The sequence below is a fragment of the Nyctereutes procyonoides genome, unplaced genomic scaffold, assembly GCF_905146905.1.
Source record: "Nyctereutes procyonoides isolate TBG_1078 unplaced genomic scaffold, NYPRO_anot_genome, whole genome shotgun sequence".
In the NCBI taxonomy this organism is placed as follows: Eukaryota; Metazoa; Chordata; class Mammalia; order Carnivora; family Canidae; genus Nyctereutes; species Nyctereutes procyonoides.
The window spans coordinates 66572250-66591293 of NW_026575126.1; the positions used below are offsets into that span (position 1 = coordinate 66572250).

A 19044-nucleotide genomic window follows, 5' to 3' on the forward strand; every position below is an offset into this window, starting at 1 on the left:
AAACCCAAGTCATAACAAGAAAGCTAGTATTAATAGTAATTAAGGTAAAATTTTAAGGGTAAATGACATCACTTTCAGTTAGGACTGAGTAGCCAAAAATGTGGAGCTGTGACTTAGCTGCATGTGATTATTGAACTTTGTTTTATCTACTACTATCAAACTTTTGTGCAATGGGTAATTTTTAGGGATTGCATTTGACATATTGTAACTAAAACATAGGGTTTCTGGCCATGGTTCATACTTGGGGACCATTATTTTCCCCTGGAAAAAGTTGGAGAGCCGCTGATTGACTTTAAGAAAGATTGTGTGTGTGTGTGTGTGTGTGAAGTTTGTAGGAAAATCCTTAGATATTTATAGGAGTAAACCAAATTGTAGCTTCTTAGTAGATTGGAATCTGTTAGATAAACTAGATTATTAATATAATTTGAAAATTAGAAAATACTTAATTTTGGGATACCATCTGATTATATTTTAATGTGTCATAATCTTCCAATTTTCACTGATTTTTTTTAAGATTTTATTTATTTATTCATGAGAGACACACAGAGAGAGAGAGAGGCAGAGACACAGGCAAGGGAGAAGCAGGCTCCATGCAGGGAGCCTGACATAGGACTTGATCCGGGGTCTCCAAGATCAGGCCCTGGGCTGAAGGCGGCGCTAAACTGCTGAGCCACCCAGGATGCTCTGCATATTCTATTTTAGTGGATTATTTTCACAGTCTTTGTATAGTGGTGGTTTTAAGATATTTTATAGCTTTAATTCATCAGTCTACCATCAAGTGATACTATGCCACTTTACCTGTAAGATGAGAACCTTAAAGCACTATTGATTTAATTTTGATTTCTCCCTTCCCAGGCTTTGTGCTTTTACATATATTATTGACCTAACACATTTGTTATTTTTGCTTTAAACAGAACAGTAAATCTTTTAAAGAGACTCACATCATGAGGAAACAATGTTTACTCACATAGTTACCATTAGTATTCTGAATTCTTTTGTGGAGATACAGATTTTCATCTGCTAGTTTTTTTTTCCCCCCCGTGCCTAAAGGACTTTCGAATTTTTTATAGTGCAGATCACATACTGATGAATTCTTTCAAGTTTTTATGTCTGGAAATGTCTTTGTTTCAAAAAACAATTTTTTTTAATAGTGAAGGAGGCAGGAAGGACAGAGTGAAAGAATCTTTTCTCTCTCTCTCTCTCTTTCTCTCTCTCTCTCTCTCTCTCTTTTAATTAGAGAGAGTATGAGTGAGGGAAGTGAGGGCAGAGGGAGAGGGAGAGAGAGAGAATCCCAAGCAGACTGCCCACTGAGTGTGGAGCCTGACACGGGACTCGATTCCAGGATCCTGCTAATAAGATCATGACCCAATCTGAAATCAAGAGCTGGCTGCCTAGCTGGCCCACCTAGGCACCATGGAGAGAGAGAATCTTAAGCAGGTTCCATGCCTAACATGGGGCTCTATTTCATGACCCTGAGATCATGACCTGAGCTGAAATCAAGAGCTAGACACTTAACCTACTAAGCCACCCAGACACCCTTCACCTTCACTTTTGAGAGACATTTTTCAGGGTGTAGATTGAATTGGGTCTGAGTTTTTCATTTAGCCATTTTAGGCAGGATATAAGTCTAGTCTCTATTACTCCATCTTGACCAGAAGCAAAAGGACCTCACTTAAGTACGTTCATTAAAGTCCTGCAGTCCTGAACCCAAAACACAGACTTCATCACTATGGTTTTGCTGATGTCCATCTGTGCAGGTGAGAGCTTGAAAGAGGCTAGAACCTAGGCTGAATCCCCTGAATTTGTTCCTGGTGCTTCCTAGGAAATGTCACTGGAACGTTTTTGTACTAAAATGAGGAATCTCTTGCCTTCTTTCCACATTGCTTTTCCCTCGTGAAAATACTTGGTTTGTTGAAATGGTACCTGCTGCTTTGTAGCTAACATAAATTCATTCTGCTTTAGAACTCGAAGTGATAATCTAGTAATGGAGTGTATCCAGTCTCCCGGTCATTCTGGCAGGTGAAGAACTGAGTCCTGGGTCACGGAGGGCCTTGCTCAAGACTGCCTCTGCAAAGTTGGGATTCCATGTAGAAGCTCATGATAGGAGCATTCAACTGAAGTGATTTCACTGAATATTACCAGTAATTTCCAGTAAATTTCCTTTTTTTAAGAGACAGGTTTTATTGAAGCTGGAAGGAGAAATTTTTTTTTTATTAAATGTCCTTTTATATGTGCAGAGTGTGTGTGTGTGTGAGTATTTGGATTTGGCTGTGTATCCCATGTATTATGTTTTCAATTAAATCAAGTACCAGCTTTCTTAGGGGGAAAAAATCAACCGTGAGAATTTTCTGTTTTATCTTACTTAACCATGTCAACAGGACAAAATGATGGTAATGTCAGGCAGTGGATCCAAACTGTGTATTGCCTCCCCTGGGTGTGTTGCTATAGGAAAAGGTCTTGATAACTAAGGATGTCTGTTCTGAATACTGCTTACTCCATTTTTAGTGTGGTGCCTGCATGTGTGAAAGCACCTGCGTGTCAGCAGATTATGTGACTACAAAAGTTATTTTGGATGCAGAGAGATACAGATAGAACTTTTCCTCCGACAGCTGGAGCCACAGCTAAATGTTGGTTTTCACTGCACATTCTGGGTGTCAGGAGAAGTATTAGGATAGTGAGATACTTAAGTTACAGAACCTAGGCAGAAATCAGTCTAGTATTTTATCACATATTTCTATTCCTTCTATTTATTTATTCATTGTAATGCACCAGGGAGCATCCCATGATTTCCTATTAATACTTCAGCTGAATACCCTAGTAGATATGACCATAAAAAATGTTGCTGGCCAGTGAATAACAGGAATGTTTCTTTTTTATTCCACATTATGACAGATTTCAACCCTTAGAATATGAAATGGATGATGGATACTCCTATGTCCATCAAATAGGCTTAATGATTGTTACTTTCTAAAAAAGAAAAAGTTTTTTTTTTTCAGAAGTATTTCAAAGTACATAGTACCATTACAGTCCCTAAATGGGACAGTATGAAGCTCTAAGAACATTATTCTACACCTTACCCTACCTTACAAAATGTTTCTTTTAGACCAGCAAAATCTGGTCAGAAGTGTTGGTAAAATAAATGGTCAGTATTTGATTTACTTAAGTCATTGGGGTCTTAAAGTCACAGGAAAAGATGGGCATCAATGAAGAGTAGCTAAAGGGTATGCGTAGAAGCTTGAGGATCTAGCGACAGGTCATCTGGGTGTTGAGATTGTTATGGGGCCATCACTTTGTGCTCTCAGCCAGCCCTACTCATCCTCTGGGTTGGAGGGAGGGGCCAGAGGTGGACTTTCTGAAAAGAAATGAGAATGTTGATGATTGCATGACAGCCCTCGCCTTTCTGAGTCTTATTTTCTTCCTCTCTGTGTGGAGAACTCAGCAGAAGAACACTGAAAATAAGAAATCTCTTTGGCTGATTTAGGGAGAGGCATCTGGCCAGCTTTTTTCCTTCTTTGCCCTTGACTGTTGGTTTTAATTACTAAACAGCACTGAATTTTCTGAACTGAAATACACTAGGTTGTCCTATGTATATAAGACCTTTCTCTGCTTTTACCTAAATTCCCTGTGTTGTCGTAACCACTTTGTGGAGGAAGATGTAGTCTGGACATCTACTCCGGGGCTAAGAGTTCTGCCTAGCCTTAAAACAAATGTTTTCAGGGGATCCCTGGGTGGCCCAGCGGTTTAGCACCGCCTTCGGCCCAGGGCATAATCCTGGAGACCCCGGATCGAGCTCCCGGCATGGAGCCTGCTTCTCCCTCTGCTTCTGTCTCTGCCTCTGTCTCTCTCTTTCTCTCTCTCTCAATCTCTCTCTCTATGATGAATGAATAAATAAATTCTTAAAAAATGTTTTCATTAAAGTTTTTTTTTTTTAAGATTTTATTCATGAAAGAGAGAGGCAGAGGCAGAAGCAGGCTCCATGCAGGGAGACACAGGGCTGATCCTGGGTCTCCAGGATAACGCTCTGGGCTGAAGGCAGCGCTAAACTCCACCTGGGCTGCCCTGTTTTCTTTTACTTTCTTTTTTTTTTTTTTTTTTCCTGTTTTCATTAAAGATTTAAAAATTAAAAAAAAATTTTATTTGGTAGCAGGAATAGTATTTGTTAGCAAAAGAGCATTCCTTTGGAGCATAATACTACTCTTGAGGTATCCTGTGTATCCCTTTCTTTCCTCCTAAGAAATATTCTGAATTCTGTATTTATTATCCCAATGATTGTCTTTATTGCTTTTTAAAAAAAATTTTTTTTATTTATTTATGATAGTCACACACACAGAGAGAGAAAGAGAGAGAGAGAGAGGCGCAGAGACATAGGCAGAGGGAGAAGCAGGCTCGTTGCACCAGGAGCCCGACGTGGGATTCGATCCCGGGTCTCCAGGATCGCGCCCTGGGCCAAAGGCAGGCACCAAACCGCTGCGCCACCCAGGGATCCCTGTCTTTATTGCTTTACTATGTAGATATTTGTATACCCAAACAACATATTTTTTTTTTCGTTTTTGAAATAGAAAGTGTTCTTCTCCCTTTTTTCTGAGATGGTCCATGTAGTTGTGCTAGTATGTGATTTTTTTTTTTTTTTTTATCACGGGTCAGGAGTTTCCTGCCTTGAATGTACAACATATTTTCCCATCCTACTCTAGATAAGCATTTAGCCCATTTCCTTTCTCTTTTACCAAGTGTGCTGCTTTGACATCATACATATCATCTGTTGCAGTGCTCAAGAATTTAGTATGTTTACACCTAGGAGTAAAATTACTGGCCCGTCACTTAGGCACATCTTCCATAGGAACAGACAGCAGCAATTGGTTTTCTGAAGTGGCCGTACCAGTTTCCAGTCTGAACAGACTTCTTTTTTTTTACTCTCTCTCCCTTTCTCCATCCCACCCCCCAAATGGGTGAGTTTGACGTGCATGTACGTGTTTCAAGTTTTTATATTTATCGTTTACGTGTGTATCAGTCAGTGGTTCTGCAGAGCCACAGTGGGGGAGACGAGCATTACCCTGGCTACCCACAAAATGTCTTGTTCCCCAAAGTGTAACCACTTTCACATCTTTGTTCTGGTTACTTTGCATGTTGGCGAGTGCAAGGCTAAAGGTCATTGGAAGCTCTGAGTGTGTCAAGAGGCCTCGTTGATCAATTTCTTTGTGAGGTGATCCAAGTATGCTGGTTGCTGGCAGACACCCCTCCCCCTTATCAGTATCTTTGCATTCTATAGCTGATCTGATTCTGCAGAGAAGACCCTCCTACCTCTAGTCCATGATGGTGCAGGTGGGTAAAGGATGATTGCCAGTAGCCAGGAGACCCATGGGGAGAAGATTGGTGGTGATGGTGGTGACAGGGGTGTCAGCACCGCTAGCGTCCCTTGTCTTTGGTGTGGTGTTCTCATGTGTGTTGGGTTACCCTTGGGCCCCCGACTGATTCTGTCTGGAGGTGAGTAGTCTTCTGTGGGAGCTAGAGGAGATCAAGGGGTCCCATAGCTCTCACAAGCCTCATCCAGCCCTCTTATGAGCTCAATCTCCCTCAGAGCTTATGAGCTCTGCCCTCCCTCAGACTTACTTGCTGCCACCAGTTCCCAAGCCCTTAGAGGGCCTGGAGTCAGGTTCCACCTCTGTCTGCCCCCTCCCTCTCTCCTCATTGATTCTGCTTCATCACCTTGGTTAAGTGAATCACTTCTGGTCCAGTCTGGCTTTTTTGTTGTTGTTTTAAGATTTTATTTATTTGACAGAGAATGAGCGAGCACAAGCAGGGAAAGCGGCAGGGAGAGGGAGAAGCAGACTTGATGTGGGGCTTAATCCATGATCCCAGGACCCCAGGATCATGACCTGAGCCCAAGGCAGCCACCTAACCATTGAGCCCCAGGGCTTTTAAGTCCTAAGAAATTGCCTTAACTGAATTTTACTACTTTGTTAGTAGAGGTCTCTCCCTAAGATGTGAATTTACCTTTTCCCATGATTAAGAGAGTTAATGTCTTTTCACATGTCCATTGTTTCATTCCTTTTTGATTTTGTGGCTGTTTAGGTCTTTTGCCAATTTCCTAACCTTGGTTTTAAATTCTTTCCCCCTTCTTTGTATGAGTTCTGTATTTTGGATACCAACCTTTTAATGGTGTTTGGCTTAGCTCTTCACTTTATAGTGTGGAATTTTGGTGAACAAAGGTTCTTAATTTCAAGGTGAATTTATTGATATTTTAGTTTGTGATTTACATTTTTCCTATCTTGTTTAAGAAATCCTTTCCTATTCTAAAACCTGTGGTTTTGCCTTTGCATTTAAACCTTTGTTCTACGTGTAGCTGGTTGAAAATTCCTATGATGATAAATAGGGATTTGGCTTCATCTTGGACACAAGATACATGTTACTTGTATCACATACAGCACATGTTACTTACCAGTGCGCACCCTGCCTTTGAGCTGTGGTGTCAGCTGTTATAAATCAAGCTTCTGTCTGTCTGGGGGGCACTTTCCTGGCTACTGTCTTCTGATGTGTTGGTCAGTGGGTCTACCTCTGTGCCATGACCGTATTATCTTCACTTATGGAAGCTCTGTGTGCTCTCTTGCTGTTTGATCAGATTGTTAATCTTTTATTTCTTTCAAGAAATTATTGAAATAGAGGGATGCTTGGGTGGCTCAGTGGTTGAGCATCTGCCTTTGGCTCAGGGCCTGATCCTGGGATCCGGGATCGAGTCCCACATCGGGCTACCTGTAGGGAGCCTGCTTCTCCCTCTGTCTATGTCTCTGCCTCTCTCTCTCTGTCTCTCATGAATAAATAAATAAAATCTTAAAAAAAAGAAATTAATGAAATGGGAATTAAATGCACAATAGAGGAGTATTAAAAATCAAAAAAGCTCCTTCGAAAAGCTAAGTGAAATACCAATTGAGACACAGTTAAAGAAGAGAGAGAATGCGTGATAGGAATGGGAAAGGTTAATCATTAAGATATTATTATGAACAACTCTGTCAATAATAATGATATAGAGGTTCAATTACCCCCATATTGGCCACCCTGCACCCATGGCACTGACACTTACCTGTGTCCTTCTGGAATATGTTTCCTGCCATCCACCCTTCTCAGAAGGAACCATTATCAAGAACTTGGGATTTCTCATTCCTGTGTGTGCACTTGTGTTCATACATACATGCACATATCCAAGACGTGCACACCTCCAAAAGTGTGTGCTCGACGTTTAGCCTGTACAAACAGGGCCATATCCAGTGTCCAGCCTGCTTTACTTCCCCATTCTCAGAGGCTCACCTGTGTTAACTCAGTTCAGCCATGTTTTATTGTTGCGTGGGATTCTGTTTTAAAAATGTACCATGTTTAGTGGATGTTTGGGTGCTTATTCTAGTCCAAACAATGCTGCTATGAATATCTTATGTGGGGTCTACCTAGGGTTCTCCTCAGGCTGGATGCCTACCTACAGACCCACCAGCTTGTTCACATCCCTTCTTCAACCTCCCTAGATACTGCCGACATGGGCTCCAGACTGGTAGTAGTTTGATTTTTTTTTCTTCCAGTGCCTGAAGACCTCTCATTAGAAGAGAGAGAAGAACTTTTAGACATTCGTCGAAGAAAGAAGGAACTTATTGATGACATTGAGGTAAAAAAGCAAACCAAAAACTCTAGTTGGTTTTTGCTTTTAGGTCAAATAGTCAAGTAGCTTCATGAAAATGTAAAAAGTGGGAATCTCGTGTGTCTGTATCCTAACACATGAAGTGAAGGCAAGCAATAGAACCTCACCCTGAGACTGGTGGTTAAGGGCCTGATACTGGCCTCGGCACCTTCTCCCCGGTCTTCCCGAGAAGAGAAGACCATGGCTGTGAAGAAGGCAGGGAGCATGGTCAGAGGGTGGGGAGGAGGAGCCACAGTGAGTGGCTCAGGACAGTTTTACACACAGACACTCTAGAATCTGCCTGGTTGACCCCTCTGAGCTTGTTCTGGTAAGAGGTGGATAGGTAATAATTGTGTTTTCTCCAGAGTTGGGGCTGTTCTGACTGTGAAGCTCTCTCTGTCTGGATAGAAAGTACTGATTTTTCCATCCCTAAGATTCCCACGTGAGACCTCAGGGAAGCTTCTGTCTGGGAGGCTAAAGTTTATCTGTGTCTAGGAGGGGGACGGTAAGGAGCCTGTGCCCAAATGTCTGTCTTCTTTTTTTGACAGAGGCTGAAATATGAAATTGCCGAAGTGATGACTGAGATTGACAATCTGACTTCAGTGGAGGAGAGGTAAACAGTTGGTGCCACACTGCTGAGTTACTAACCTCTTCTTTCCCTGCCTCAGCTGCCATGTGACCACAGCAGGGGCGGGCGGGACCGTTGGAGACACTCAAAGTGGGGCAGCCTTTGTGGGGCCGTTGGTTCCTCTGCTCTCCACCCCCCAACCCCTTCCTGCTCTCCGTGGAGGAGTCAGGGTGCTTCTTCAGGGGCCACAGCCACAGCCTGTCCTCTCTCTTCTCTGGAAGCACAGGCCCCTCTGAATTAACCACAGAAGCAGCCTTTATGTACAGCAGGGAACTGTGCTTCCCTTAAATAGTCGTTTCCTTGTTATTGGCTTTTTCTGGAGAAGGAATCCAGTGTAGAGAAGAGCCTGGGGAAGCCATGTGTGCTACTTCTGCTTTAGGGGGTAGAGGGTGGAGGGAGAGGGGTGCGTGGGGGAGCCTAGGCAGTTTTCTGCACCGAGATGCTGACCAAAGTGCCACGGAGACTGCACGCCCCCTTGCGCTTGGCGCAAACTTTGGCTAACCATTTCTTCACTGTTTGAAATGCATAGCAAAACTACCCAGAGGAACAAGCAGATAGCCATGGGGAGGAAGAAATTCAACATGGATCCCAAAAAGGTAAGCAGACATCCCAGGTTTCTGACATATAAGAAATTGAGGTTCACCGATTTGACTGGCTCTCTCATTTTGGACAGAGGTGGTCATCTGCCCTCATGAAAAATACTGAGACTTGATGTTAAATTTTTACTATGTAGGGGATCCTGGTGAGTAGGGTAAAGAAGAAGCTCTGTTGATCTGGTCCCTGGTCTTCGCATGTGAGGCTCCAGGCGAGGCTGGGCCTCCTGGGAGTGATGGGTGTGTGCCGACCAATAGTGGGACCATTGGTGGGGCTGGGTCAAGCACTATATCTTCTGCTGAAGCATGGCCCACAGCTCGAGGAGTGCTTGGTCAGGGCACAGGTTGGGGCTGGTGGGCAGAGCTGCAGCCTGTGGGGCTGCTGGGGGGTTAAATGCTTCAAGTCAGAGGACTTTGTTCCTTTCGTTCACCTTTGAGAGAAGATGTCTGCATGAAGGGTCAGGGAGCTCTCCTGACTTCAGCCAATACAGTGTTCAAGTTGGATTGTCAAGGAAAACACCTGAAAGCAATGAAACCTGCCACACAAACCCCTTTCTTGAGTCGAGTTCACAGATTTGGCTTAATCAACAGATGTGCTAAGCATTGGCAGCATCTCGAGTGATACTTCACAAGTGGCTCTTTTAAAAACTGGACCTTAATGTTTTATGGTGCAGTGCAGGATAGTGCGCCAGCAAGGTCATGGATGAGCCCACGTCCTCCCCCAGTGAAACACAAATAACCTATATTTTAGTGGTTCCATGACTTCTTCAGGTTCTTGCCTGTCCTCATAGTCTCCCAACACCAGGTGTCAGCTTTATAATCATGAGGGCTGACTCACGTTTATTGAGCACTTGGCACGTGTTGGGAACTGCTAATGAAGCACTGTAATTAGTATACTTAATCTTACGAGGTGGGTTCCATTTTAATTCCTATTGTGCCGTTGGGGACAATGGGGCACAGAACCACCGAGACCTGCCCAGTGTCCTGAGCCAGGAATCCATCTCAGACTCAGGCCTGTAACTACTGAACTTCCCTGAGCTCCTGTGGGACTCTGGGGTTGGATGTCCCGGAACCCTGCTCAGCCCTGGGGATCCTCTTCACCACATCTAAGCAAGCAGGGGCTTTATCTGCTTGCCTAGGCCATGGCCAGTTGCTCTACAGGCTTCATTTTACATATAGACCTCTTCACCTGAAAGATTTTTTTTTTTTTAAGATTTTATTTATTCATGAGAGATACACAGAGAGAGGCAGAGGGAGAAGTAGGTTCCATGCAAGGAGCTCAATGTAGGACTCAATCCCAGTACCCCAGGACCACACCCTGAGCTGAAGGCAGATGCTCAACTGCTGAGCCACTCAGGCATCCTATTACCTGAAAAATTTTTTTTTCATTTTTTAAAGATTTTATTTATTTATTCATGAGAGACATAGAGAGAGGCAAAGACATAGGCAGAGGGAGAAGCAGGCTCCCGATGGGGCTCCGCAGAGAGCCCAATTTGGGATTTGATCCTGGGACTCCAGGATCATGCCCTACGCCGAAGGCAGGCACTAAACCGCTGAGCTACCCAGGGATCCCCCAAAAAATTTCTAAGATACTAATTATTGGCTCTGCCCAACAACTTATTTGTAATCATGTTGCTAGGTAAAATCAGATGCTAAATTTAGTCTGCATGTGACCTGCAGGGGAAAAGTAATGAAAATTCCACTTTATAGATGACCATAGCACTGGTCTGAGTCTGCTGGGGCCACCTTCACAAAATACCATAGACTGGTGGCTTGAACAGTAGACTCTGACTTTTTCACAGTTTGGGAGGCTGGAAGTCCGAGATTGAGATGCCAGCATGGCTGGGTTCTGGTGGGACCTCTCTTCCCAACTTATAAATGGCCTTCTTCTCACTGTGTCCCCACATGGCAGAGAAGAAGCAGGAGAGAGTTCCCTGGTGTCTCCTCTCATAAGGGCATTAGCTCCATCAGATGAAAGCCCCGCCCAAATGACCTCACCTGACCCTAACTGCCTCCCAAAGGCCCCCCGGTTCCTTTTTTTTTTTTTAAATAAAGATTTTATTTATTTATTCATGAGAGAGGGGGGTGGGCAGAGACATAGGCAGAGGGAGAAGTAGGCTCCATGCAGGGGGTAGGTCTCGATCCCGGGACCCCAGGATCACGCCCTGGGCCAAAGGCAGGTGCTCAACCACTGAGCCACCCAGGCATCCCCCAAAGGCCCCGCTTTCTTATACCATCACACAGGGTCAGAGCTTCAAGATCAGAATTTTGGGGAAACACAAACATTCAGTCCATAACAGCACTGAGTGATGTCATATGTGGGCTTGGGAAACAGGCTATCATCAGAGTAAAGACTTCCAGGCCAGTAGGAAATGTTTTAAGTCACAGAGTGGTATCATTTTGAGCAAGGAGCTTTTGTTTGTGCAGAGACATTAGATACCCAGAAGTAGCAGTCAGGTTATAAGTGAGCAAGAGGAAAGATCGGTTCAATCAAAGAAGCTGGAAACATACTACAGCTTCTTTTTTATTCCCAGCCTCCTTGGAATGTCTTTAAAAATATAATGTATGGCTCTATAACAAGCACGAGTTCACTTAGAGGACTAGAAGTTGAGGGAACCCTGAAAGATAAAAAGATGAACAGTAGCCCAATGCACATCAGGAAAGAATTGCCGTGGGAAGTGAGAACCACATCAGGGGTTCAGCTCACTCAGGGCAGCACGTTTGGGGCTTGGGACCATTGAGGGGATATCCAGACCACTCACCCTTGGCTGAGCTTGCGCCAAATAGTGGTGTGTGCCTCCACATGGGAGATGGAGGGGTCTCTTCTCTGCTGGCCTCATGGAGGAGGAGGAGGAGGAGAAACACCTGTTCTGGAGACCATCTTCTGAGCACCCCAATGGCCGCATCACTTGCTCCAGAAACAAATGGCGTTCAGGGAGACTATCAGAGATTCTTAAATACTAAGGTGAACACCCAGCCAGGAATCATTGAATGTATAAACTGTTCGACCCCATGAAAGAGAAGTCAAACTCCACAGCAGAACTAACATAGGAGGAAACATTAAAAGTAAGATGTTATGTATATTAAAATATCATCAGAGATGATAGGGTGTTGGCTTATCCTTGGTGCAAAAACGAGGAGTTGTGGGAAAGATCCGTGGAAGTGAAGAACCAAAGCCCTGTGAAAACCCACGGTGTGGGGCAGGATCAGGGACGCTGGCAGGGTGGATGATGCTCCCTCCATATTTTCCATAGCTCTGTGTAGACTCATGGGGGGTGGGGGGGCAGGTCTGGCAGCTCGGATTTTATCCCATAGAAGTTCCAGGAGGAGAAGCTAGAAGACAGTGGGGGATGTATTTCAAATTAATATTGGAGTATTTCAGAACTAGATTAAGAGAAAATTCTCAAATTCAAAGGGCTCACTAAATGCCAAGCAGGATAAAATTTTCAGAGACTGATCCATAGAAATATCAAGTAAAATACCAGAAAGCTTGTGAATAAAGAGAAACTCACTGACTTTCCAGAACGGAAAGACCAGATTATCTAGGAAGAAACCAGAATCTCACCAGAAACACTGGAGCAAAGACAGCAGGGAAAGTGTTTTCCAAGGTCTGAGGAAGTGTGATTTAAAATCTGGAGTTCTGGGGAGGCTGGTGTGGAGCTGCGAGAAACCAAATAAGATAAAAATAATAAAACCTAGAATTCTGTATATCTAGACTGTCACCTGTGTGAGGAGGCAGGTGAAGACATGTCAGATATGCAAAGTCTCACAAAAGTAACTGCTAATGCCTTCTGTGAACTCTAGAAATCACGATTGGAGCAGCACACCTGTAACCGACCCAAATCCAAGAGCAGCTGCACTATGAAACAGAGATGCAAAGAAACCAGCCAAACATATGGTTAAGTCTAAATGAGAGCTTGATTACTGAAAGAGTGTTTAACAAATTAAAACCCCCAGATTACCTCAATACAGTTGACCCTTGAGCAGCACTGGGTTTGGGCTGCGAGGGTCCATTTACATACACATGGGTTTTTTTTAAACATATAGTACAGTACTGGAAATGTATTTTTTCTTCCTTACGATTTTCTTTGTAACAATTTCTTTTCTCCAGCTTATAAGAATGTGGTTATAATACTATGATACTATTTTAAGAATACAAATATAGAATACATGTGATGTAGAAAATGTGTGAATTGACTGCTTGTGTTATGGGTAAGGCTTCTGGTCAGCAAGAGGCTATTAGGAGTCAGATTTTTCAGGAGTCAAAGGTTACATGCAGATTTTCGACTATGTGGGGCGTGGGGGGCCAGTAACCCCTGTGTTGTTGAAGGGTCAGCTGTATCCATAGCAAGGGAGAAGGGAAGCAGGGAAGTAAAGGTTGGCTAAGGTTTTCTGGACATTCATGGATGAATGTAAGTTTAAATATTAAAATTTTAAGAGTAACCATTGGAAGTTAGGGATAAGATAGGATTTCCAAACTAGGAAACATCGAATAAAGAAAACTTAATTCAACAGAAAGCTGAAAAGACATGAGAAATACCCAGTGTACGTGAAGGCCCAGGAATCAAGTGGTAGCAAATCCATAATCACCATAAATTTGTGCTCAGTTACTGCTTACAAGGCACCTTGACATCAGGTTGAAGAAACAACAATAAAGCCCAGATGTGTCCTGATGGAGACACGCACCCAGGACCCATAGCACCAGGGTTGAAAACCAGGAAATAGGAAAAGTAGATGAGTAGTGGGTTGAATGGTGGCCCCCTCCAGCAGATTCTCCTATTTGATTTCCTAAATGATATTTTAAAACATTAACCTTGTCTAATGATACCAGAACATTTACTTTCTTTCCTTAACGTTTATCTAGCATACTTGGGTCTCCAGAGTTGCTGTAATAAATGACCACAAACTCAATGGCCTGAAACAACAAGGATGGGTTGTGTCACAGGCCCAGAGGCTAGAAGTCCAAGATCCAGGTGTGGGCAGAGTGGTTCCTTCTGGAAGCTCTGATGGGGAGTCTGCTCCCTGCTTCCCTCCACGGGGGATCGTGATCCTTGGTGTTCCCTGGCTTGCGGACCCACCACTCTACACTCAGCCTGCGTGTCACATGGATGGTGATGCCGCCGCTTCTGTCCTGTATGAGGATGCATGTTCCCTGGCTCCTGTGTTGTTGTCCTATGCTTCTGCTTCTTGGTTTTTCCTCCCTGATAATAGTTCCATTCTCCTTCGTAACTGCTCTCTCAGACTCTGGGTTTTGGCTCCATTTTCTCTTCCAGTCCCTGGCCTGGGCTTACCCCTGTGGTGCTGTGTTTTCCAGTACCTCTTGCAGAGGGGAGCTGGAGCTTGGTTTGGGGCTCCTCTGGCTGTCTCCCATAACCTTGAGGCACAGAAGAGATGACCTTGTTCTGGACCTACTTGGTCTTCTCAAATCTGGTTTTTCAGGCTATGCATAGCCTCCCTGAGGAGCTCCTGAGTGTTTGAATTTTAGAGCAGGTCATGAGCATCCAGAGCTCAGAAAACCTCATCCCCAGGCCCATTCAGTTCTGGGCAGAGCGTAGGCTGATGGAGTACCTGGGACTTTGTGACTGTGGCAGTTGCTGGGCCTAGGGGCTCTGGGGACCTCTGGGAGGCTGGGAGGCTGGAAGGGGCACGGGGCGGGATGGATGCAAAGCCATGGCCCCAGGGAAGGTGCACAGAGAGTAATGGCAGCAGAAGGGACCTGACTACAGGACAGCCTGCAGTGGTGGTTTCATAATTGTGGGGCCCCTGTCCCCTGTCTTTTGGCTAGTACTGCAGCCACAGTGGTCACAAAAGACCAGGCCAGGGATGTCACCCAGATGCCAACCAGGCACCCCCCAGGGAACACCTGTATCTGCTGGGCCCTTGGTCCCAAGACCTCGGGTCCTTTGGATGCTCTCTCCCCATCCCTTGCAGTTTTGGATGGGGGGGCAGCAGGGTCTGCTGATTCTACCCACCCTTGGGACACGGAGTCAAGACAGGCAGACCAGGGCAGCTGTGGCCTTGGACCACTTTTCCAGGGATGTTAGGTCAGACTGTAAACTTCAGCCCCCCTCCTGCCCTGGGCTCCCCTCCCTCACAGACCACTGCAACAAGCAGGAAGCTCTGCTTCCCCATCCAGCATGCTTCTCTGTGGGTGAATAAACACCAGCATTGTCACCTTTGTCCCCGGCCTCGCTTTCAGGGGACTGGGTAGGATAGGCGCATACTTGGGATGGAACGCTTCCTTATACTGTGTGGATGCCTTCCCACTTAGAGGATGATATGGTGGGGGACGGGGGGCTGGTCTTCACTTTAGCTCCCACCAGAAATAGATGAGAGTTAATTTAGGATAGTCAGACATACTGATTTTTTGGTAAACTTTTTCATTTTTTGAAGAACAGCATATGGTGCACAAACTTTGAATGCACAGCTTGACAAATTTTTACAAATTGAAATCCTTGTGTAACCCAGAGCAAGATGTGGTTATAGGGCATCAGAAATGTCTCTCTGGTGTCTCCTCCTAGCGAATGAATTCCACCCCATCACCATAGAGTGGGGTTACCTGTTTTAAAACTTCATATAAATGGAATTAAGGTACACACTGTGTCATCCTTTTACTCTATGCCACGTCTGGCAGGTTCATCGATGTTGTACGCTTATTCTCTCTTATTGCTGTATTGTGTCCCATCATTTGGAATCTACCAGAATAGATTTATCTCTTCTCTTATTGATGAGGTGTTGGGTTGTTTTCAGTTTTGGGGAATTTTAGATAAGGCTGCTGTAGACATTCATGTGTTTGAAAAAAATGACAAAGACTTTCAGATGGAGCACATGGAGTGAGGAAGCCCAGGTCCCGGGCATGGGGAGTTGTAGCTGGAAAATCTCTCTGAATTTGTAGAAATAACCTCCAGCAAATAGAGGACAGAATCCCCTCCCCAGCTTTGCCAACGTGTATTTTGAAACCAGCTCAGAAGCTGTGTCAGAGGTAAAATTTTGCTATTATTAGGGCTTCTCAGGAGAGGAGCATAGCTAATTCGGGCCAGGACAGTACCCCTGCAGCCTTTCATTTAGAAATTGTCACCTGTGCCCTTTTGGGCCTTAAGGTGGGCATGGATTTTCACCAGTTTAAGCTCATTGGCCCAGTGATCAGTTAGCATGTTCAGCCACAGCCAATACAGCTTACACAGTGGGCTCTCCTCTTACATAGCAGAGGTGGCTGAAGGGTGTCAAGTGGCAGGACACAGGCCCTGTGTTCATCGGGGCCTTTCTCTGGTCCACTGGCTGTAAGGGTTCTGGTCTTCATGTCTGCATTCAAGTCAGGAAGGAAGAAGAAGGAGCAGTGGCTGCTCACGAGTCCCTTTGTATCAAGAAAGTGACAGCTTCCCCAGGCACTCCCTACAGACTTCTTCCTGACCAGATTTGTGTCACAAGGTCACTCCTAGTTGCAAGGGAAGCTGGGAATGTGATTATTTAGTGAGGAACAGCAAGGATAAAGGGGAGCTTGTGGAGGGCATGGGTTAGCCAACCACATATGACACGTTGCTCTCACACACAAAGCAGATTGATCTTCTGAGCTTGGGAAATTTGCTATTGTTACCACCTCTGCCTTTATCATCTCCAATAACTTCCTTAAAATGATTTTCTCAGTAACCCGTTTATTTGTCTTTTAGCCCATTAACGTGCCAGGAGGAATGAATGTGCTTTCCTCTGATGGACAAAGTGTACTCTGGGGGGTGAGGATCAGATTGTCCTGTTGTTTTTGCCATACCCCAGCCAGTAAGATCATTACTCTGGATGTATTTCTGTCTGTGAAAAATGAGTCTGGGCGACCCTCCTAACCAGAGCTTTCTTCCTTATGTCCCTCTTCAGGGAATTCAGTTTCTAATAGAAAATGACCTGCTGCAGAACTCCCCAGAAGACGTAGCCCAGTTCCTGTATAAAGGAGAAGGCCTAAATAAGACCGTGATTGGGGACTATCTGGGTGAGAGGTAAGTTGAAGGAGAATCAGCAGCGCAACCTGGTCTCGCCCTCCACATCAAGGTCTGTCACAGTTTCCTGTGGGTCCAGGGCTGTGTGGGCCACTCCCCACCACCGAGTTGGCCCTATGCTCTCATGTCCTCTCTCTGCCTTTGGGGGAGGTATGGGTCTCTTGGGCCAGGTGGGGTCTGTGATCTCTGGAAGCCTTTACTCGGGAGCCACAGCAGAACTGAAACTGACGCTGCCTTTCTTTGTACCTCAGAAAGCAGCTTTTTATTTTTTTTTAAGATTTATTTATTTATTTGAGAGAGAGTAGGGAGCGGGAGAGGCAGAGGAAGAGAGCACTTCAAGCAGACTCTCCACTGAGAGCATGGAAACTGACTTGAGACCTGAGATCACGACCAAAATCCAAAGCCAAAATCAAGAGTCGGACACTCAACCAACTGAGCCACCCAGGTGCCCCCTCAGAAAGCATCTTAATCTTCTTTTCAAGTTTTGCCCCGAAATAGACCATATTTCTTCATGATTTTCTTCCCCTGTTGCTTGGGGCTGATGAGTGAACGTGGGAAGTTATTAATTTTTTAAATGGAGAGAAGCTGGTCAGATTTTACATTCCCAGCTTTCTCCAGTTAACAGTCCATTTGCTGTGCTTAGCACAGGTTAGGGCAGGAATCATGTCCCCTGAGTCAAGGACCAAACAAGAGAGTTTTTAAACAAGAGCCTAACAGTTGTTCAACCAGAGTGGTTTTTGTTTCTAGCTTTTTATTAAAAATACTTGGTCAAAAGTGGAAAGCTGAACACTTAACTCATTCTGTGAGGCCACAACTACCTGATACCCAAACCAAAGACCTCACAATAAAAAAAAAAAAAAAAAACACAAAACAGTAGATAGACCAGTATCTCCTATGACTATTGAAGCAAAAATTCGCAATTAAATATTAGTAAATTAAATCCAGCAATATGTAAAAATGACTCTATGCTAATACATTCATCCCCATACATACATTCATTATTCTGTGAATGCAAGGTTAGTTCAGCATGCAAAAGTCAAAGCGATAGACCATTTCAATACAATAAAGAGTAAAACCCACATGATCATCCTAATAGATGCTGGAAAGGCATTTAACAGCATTCACTGCTTCAGGACAGAAGCACTCAACAAGCCAGGAAAAGACGGGAACTTCCTCAGTATGATGTAGGGCACCTGTAAAACTTACAAGTTCACTTTATGCATTCTCCTAAGAAGAACAAGATAAAGTTGACTGTTCTCACCACTTCTCTTTGACATGGTACTGGCAGTTCTAGTTAGGCAAGAGAATGAAATTAAAAGCATCTAGTTTGGGGGATCCCTGGGTGGCTCAGCAGTTTAGTGCCTGCCTTCGGCCCAGGGCGTCATCCTAGAGTTCTGAGATCGAGTCCCACGTCGGGCTCCTTGCATGGAGCCTGCTTCTCCCTCTGCCTGTGTCTCTGCCTCCCTCTCTCTGTGTCTTTCATGAATAAATAAATAAAATCTTAAAAAAAAAAAGCATCTACTTTGGAAAGGAAGAAATAAAACTGTTGTAGAGGACTTAATTGTATATGTAGAAAATCCTGAGGAATCACTAAAAGCATTATTAATAAGTTCAGTAAGGCTGCAGGATATAAGATTGTTATGTCAAATTCAATTATAGTTCTAAATGGTGGCAATGAGCAAGCTTGGAAAAGCTATTAAGAAAAACAACTCTCTTTTATAATAGCATTAGAAGGAATAAAATATTGGGAATGGACTTAAAAAGCATAAAATTTTTATTCTGAACTATAAAACTGAAAAAAAAAAAGAGAAGACCTACATAAATGGAAAGATGGCCCATGTTCATGGATGGGAAGACTTAGTATTACAAAGATGGCAGTACCACCTACCTTGATCTGCAGATTTAACTCATTCCCTATCAAGATCCCAGCTTGCTTCTTTGTAGAAGTTGACAAACTCATCCTAAAATTAATGTAGACATTCATGGGACCCAAAATAGCAACAATCTTGGAAAAGAAGAACAGAGTTTTGCAGAACCTACATTTTATGATTATAAGACAGATTAAAGCTAAAATAGTCAAGATGGCATGATAACTGGTGTAAGAGTATACTTCTAGGTCATGGAATAGAATGGAGAATCTAAAAAATAAACCCTTAAATTTACTGTGAGATGATTTTCTTT

At 44.0% G+C, this 19044-nt stretch overlaps 1 protein-coding gene across 4 annotated transcripts in view; it reads left to right on the top strand.

The window, feature by feature from the left end:
- The window catches only part of CYTH3 (cytohesin 3), an 88318-nt gene that overhangs the window by 56798 nt on the left and 12476 nt on the right, over positions 1 to 19044 (top strand). For all 4 annotated transcript variants that reach the window (XM_055339234.1, XM_055339233.1, XM_055339236.1 and 1 more), the window contains 4 exons: positions 7563 to 7645; positions 8206 to 8270; positions 8815 to 8881; positions 16745 to 16863. In XM_055339234.1, the coding sequence (XP_055195209.1) occupies positions 7563 to 7645; positions 8206 to 8270; positions 8815 to 8881; positions 16745 to 16863 (334 nt within the window). The remainder of the gene's footprint in view (positions 1 to 7562; positions 7646 to 8205; positions 8271 to 8814; positions 8882 to 16744; positions 16864 to 19044) is intronic.